Raw genomic sequence first — 5600 nt, 5'->3', positions numbered from 1 at the left:
CACTCACTCACTCACTCACTCACTCACTCACTCACTCACTCACTCACTCACTCACTCACTCACTCACTCAAAGGAAGAGGCAATGTCACTTTCACACCTTGGTTCTAAATCTAACACCTAACCCATAAACAACACTTATACTTATGGGGACCGGGATTTGGTCCCCACAAGGAGCAGTTGGTCCTCACAATGTAGGATGTTTTGGAAAATTGGTCCCACACATACACCATCATGTGACCAATCATCTCAATTCATCTGTGGTTCTTACAATTCTTTGCATCCCTTGTTTTTAATGGAAACACGTGTTCTTCTCCATTCCAGGGCATGCACTGCCATCTCTCCTAGATATTTCCAAACCTCAACTGTTGTGTCTTCAGGTCCAACTGCCTTCCCATTCTTTTTTCAAAGTTTTACAAATTTCATCCTCACTAATATTTCCCAGATCTTAGTTCAGTTTCTATGACCTTTAGCCTACTTTTCTTTCCCTTTCGTTTTCCTCATGAGCTCCATTATTATTATTCCCATCTTCCCATCACACTCAGCTCACTTGTTAACTTTACCATTTTGATTTTTACAAGCCTAACCTGCTGCACATCCTTTCCAGCCTGATCCTTTTGTTTTGCCAGTTGTCACGTTTTTCTCCCCTCTCTTTATTGTCCAGTCTCTTGCACAACTCATCATATGCCTTCTGTTTTGCTATATATATACACCTCCCTCTTTGCCCTGCATTGCATCTCTGCATACTGTACTCCTGTCTACTCTTTCCAGTTATCTCACTGTCCCATTTCTTCTTGGCTAACCTTTCTCTGAATAGCTTCCTGCTTGTCACTGTTTTACCAGCAGGCTTTCCTATATTTTCTCTGTCCAGATGACACACCAATTACCTTCCTACCTGCTTCTCTAATCACTGTTGCTGTTGTAGCCCAGTCATCAAGAAGCATCTTTTTCTAACTTATCTTTGAACAGTTACTCTCTGAACTCTAAACATTCTTCATTCCTCAACTTCCTTCATTTGGTGGTTTTCTCTGATGTCACTCTTTTGCTCTTAACAGTCCCCAGTCTCACTTGGGTTGCCCTTTTTTGCACAGAATGTAGTCTTCCTTTGTACTTCTGCCTCCACTCTTATAGTTCACTGTGATGTATGTTCGTTCCTCCTTTTAAAAATGGGTGACTACAGCCATTTTTATAATCTTGGTAAAGTTCACCACTTTGTTTCCCTAAAGTTGTTACCCACAGTCCTAAACTCTTGGCTTTCCTCTTCTCCATCTATCTCCTGGCACGTTTCCCTCATGGTATTTTTTCATTCAACCTTTTATTTAGACAGCGCTTCAGGTCTTTTTGCAAGAGAGATTGTGGTCCAAGCACCCAGTTTGTCAAAAGCACCGGTGGCGGTCATTGTTAACCAGGGCTTTAATCTGGTATGGTATTTGGATGAACTTGTTTGTTTTCGGCAGACGTGTTTTACGCCAGATGCCCTTCTTGATACAGCCCTCACCATTTACCCGGGCTTGGGACAGGCACAAGAGATGCACTGGCTTGTGCTCCCTAGTGGCTGGTTTTGCTCTTTTGTGTTCCCACAAAGTGAGCCCACTATATACACACTAGGGAGCCTACCCCCCCCCCCCCACACACACACACACACACCAAAGCCTTACATGCTGAAGATTATGACTAGTAATCTGACATGATTGTTGTATCATGTATTGTTGTATGTTGTATCTCTGGAGGAGAAAAGTGCGCTAAGTAATTCTTTTTTACTCCAGGTTCAAGTGCCACCTGAAATTCAGCTGGAATATACCAACGATTCCTGTCATTGAAAGAAATACTGGACTTGTATCAGGATTTTCCCAGAAAAGACAAGTCACTCAGTTTGATGCAGGTACACACACAACCAGAGTCTGACGATTATGGTAACTTCCTCTGGATCTTGAGCACATTGCTCATTGTATTTTGCGCAGCATGTCAGAGCAAGTTTCTCCTGAACACCGACATCCCAGGAAGTGATCTCCTGTCACTGAAGGCCGTCTCTGCTCAACACTGTCAGGTCCTGTGTTCTGCTCACCCACAGTGCACCTACTTCTCTTTTGTCAGGTATAGCATATACTTTCTCAGAGTGGGACCATTTAAACCATTTTTTAAATTTTGTCTTGTTCTGTGTTCAAGCATCAAAGTATGCTAGTTTTATATTATTTTCTTGTTATTCAGATTGTTTTCTTAATTTAAATGAATTTGAATTGTTTTTGCAGTGATGACTTCAAGTGTTTTTTGAAGAACAACCCAAATGAAATGGTGACCGAGGCAAAGGACGGAATCACATCAGGGATGCCAGCACGATACTGTCAGTTTGAAAGTATGTAGCAGTATTTACCACAAACTACTGTGAAAGACAACACAAATTTACGACAACCTGAGATTGTTTTATTTGGTGTAAAAAGTTTGGAATTTTTATTATTTGGTCAGCATTGCTCACATGGAATGACAATTCCAGTCTGTCATTTGTTGTTTTTAATATGCATTTACATCAAACATTACTTATTTTGCATACTTTAAAACAATCTGTGTCAAATTTTATTTAAAAAATTTAGGAACACTAAAGTCTTATATTACTGCAACAAATAGATTCATAAAAAGTAGTCAAATGGACTGTACTTATATAGCGCCTTTCCATCTTATCAATATACTCAAAGCTCTTTACAACACAACCTGTGCCCTTATTTTTTTCATTCAACCTTTATTGAAACAGACAAATCACATTGAGCCTTGAAGACTCATTTACAAGTGAGACCTGTTTGGACAGACAATACAAAGTGGTGAAAATAACACATAGGGTTTGGAGGTAAAAACAAACAAAAATCCTAACATGCTTCATGTCCAGAGACAACACACAGATGTACTGCAGAGTTCAGATAAAATCGCTCAGTTCAAGTAGTTCCCTCTAGAGAGATTCGTACACTCTCTTGGGGGGGGGGGGGGGGGGGGGTACTGAGGATGGCCAAGGACTATGTCACAATAGAATCCAAAGAATCTGGGCCCCTCTGATTGGTCCGTAGACTTCCTCGGCAGGAGGGGGTAGGGGCATAGCATAAAAGGTTTACAAAACTTCCAGGCGAATTAAGATAAGATGGCCTGTCAAGGCCAGTCAGGGAGCCGAGATCAGATAAACTCAGATAAACACTAATGTTTGGGGGGCAGGCAGAACTTAATGACATCTACCTTGAGTCTGTGTGTCGGTCCACTCGGTTCTGAAATGTCCAAATTAAATGGCCACACCAATGAACCGTGCCTGAGAGTAATCCACCCCTGAGATCTGATCCATCCTGCCAAAAGCATTTGAGTCTGGGTGCTCAAGGCACGAACCAAGCCATCACATAAGGCAAGCAGCCTGACCAGGTCCAAATTTGCTGCCGATGACTTCCTTGAATACTGGTAAACCAGGAACCAGCCGAATCCAAAAAGCTGGAAACAAGTTGATATACAATAAATTCAATTATATATGTGTCCTCCTTAACATCCACAAATGACAGCAGAGCTAGATACATCATCAAGTCTTCCAAGTGGATGAGATATCCACCTGTGTGCCAACAGGGCAAATCGGCTCACCTAAAGCCTGTCTTCTCTTCAAAGAAATGTTATCAATTGTGTTGAGGGACCAACTGACCAAATCCATAGCAGATTTATGATTCGGAAGATTTGTAGAAGAGAGACTCTAAAGCAGTTTCACAGACAGGACATTTGTGGACAAGTACTGATCAGGGTGGGGTTATATTTGAAAAAAACATTTTGGGTTTCATAAAAGTGACTTGGGGTTGCAATAATATTATTATTTATGCAAATGAAACTTTTTGGCCATCAAGGATGCCCGCTTGTCTAGTGTAACCCAAACACCTCTAATCCTGCTGAAATTACCATCCCCACACTGAAGCATGGTGGTGGAAGCATTATGCTTTATTATCTGGATTTAAAAATTGGTCAGTTTATTAAAACAATGTAAAATTCTTGAAATAAATTTATTAATTTTACTAAAACAAGTTTTGATCCCATTTTGAGATTTGAACTTTTCCTCCTTTGCTAACAGACTTTGAAAAGCTGACTTATGAAGAGGTGGATTTCAAAGGTTCTGACATCCGCTTTGAGCTGACGGACGATGCTGATGCCTGTCAGAGGAAGTGCACTGAGACTCCTGTCTGCCAGTTCTACACCTACATCAATGAAAACTTCTCTGACCAAGCTTTTTGGTACAGTATTAAACATAAAGCCAGAAAAATATTTATTCCAAAATCGGGCAGTACCCAGGAATGACTTTGCTCCTGTGAGTGTGAGATGATTGGTGACAAATGTTTTATTTGTGTTTTAGGCGCCACTGCTTTCTGAAGAGTGCCATCACCATACCTGTTCCTCCTAAAGTTTCTAAACTGGACAATGCTGTGTCTGGCTTTACCCTGAGAGACTGTGGCACCACAGTCTCATAGTTGAGCTGTTTTCATGTTTGTTCTTGTGTAAACAAGAGGAATAAAACAGTCTTGAACATTTTTTTTGGAGAGTTTTACTTTGACATTTTTTTTGCCACTATTAGCTTGTCTCTATTTTGGCTCCCTCTGTCTTGCAAAAGATTAGTTTGACCTTACTATTATACGAAGAGTGCATCTGGCTTCTGAACCTAAACTGAAATTGACAGAAACCATGATGTGATGTGGCTTATAATGTTTTTTTACATGTAAAAGTGATACTTTTTATTTGTTTTATGGCCTAATCCAGGTCTATTCAATTGGTGGCCTGTGGGTGACTTCCATTCAGCCCGCCAATAAGTTAATAATTTTTTTTTAAAATAAATCAGAAATAATAAAAAAAATAAAAACATGAAAGAAGACGTATGCATTTTTTTAAATGACAAGAGGCAATACTTTGATCTATGACAGGGTTATACAACTCATCTGCCTGCCGATGACTTCATTGAATATAAAAGTAGATTTTAAATCAGAAAAAAAAAAATCCCCAACAGAATAATATCAATCTGAAATGAGAAATCTTTTCATCCGAGAGGCGATCCTCTTATACAGATGATCTATGATCCCGGGCAGCCAGTTGGAGCAGCCAGTAATCATTTAATATTTCTGACAACCAGTTTGCTGGTGACAGCCATCAGACTTGGCCGTCACCAGCAAACTGTTTCAAGGTTCAAGGTTCTTTATTGTCACCACCATCACATATGGTACATGAGGTGGAACTGACGAACTTGCTCTAGAGCAATGTGGATATCCTAACTGGGCCTTCCTGAAAGCAGAGAAGAAACCCAAACAGGACTCCAGTCAGCCAACAGGTGAAAAGGAGGAACCCAGACCCAGACCAGTGGTCATTCCATATGTTGAGGGAGTATCAGAGAAACTGAGACGTTTATTTTCTAAACATAACGTCCCAGTGGCTTTTAAATCCCAAAATACATTACGGCAAAGACTGGTTCATCCCAAAGATCCAGTCCCCCGGCACAAACAGAGCAATGTTGTGTATGCTGTTCAGTGTCAGGAGGGCTGTGATCAGTCTTACATCGGGGAAACTAAACAGCCACTGGCCAAAAGGATGGCCCAGCACAGAAGATCAACATC

The 5600-nt window shown here is 40.7% G+C and overlaps 1 protein-coding gene across 1 annotated transcript in view; it reads left to right on the top strand.

The window, feature by feature from the left end:
• Positions 1-4469, top strand: part of LOC119426074 (coagulation factor XI) — a gene marked incomplete at its 5' end in the record, with an annotated part of 6290 nt that extends 1821 nt beyond the window's left edge. The window contains 5 exon segments of the mRNA XM_037693632.1: positions 1764-1879; positions 1959-2091; positions 2247-2350; positions 4076-4235; positions 4355-4469. Of these exon segments, the coding sequence (XP_037549560.1) occupies positions 1764-1879; positions 1959-2091; positions 2247-2350; positions 4076-4235; positions 4355-4469 (628 nt within the window).
• Between the last annotated feature and the right edge of the window lie 1131 nt (positions 4470-5600).

The sequence above is a fragment of the Nematolebias whitei genome, chromosome 19 (genome assembly GCF_014905685.2).
Source record: "Nematolebias whitei isolate Nwh7 chromosome 19, NemWhi1, whole genome shotgun sequence".
NCBI lineage: Eukaryota > Metazoa > Chordata > Actinopteri > Cyprinodontiformes > Rivulidae > Nematolebias > Nematolebias whitei.
The sequence above is the reverse complement of the archived record's forward strand: the minus strand, read 5'-3'. Positions and strand labels throughout refer to the sequence as shown.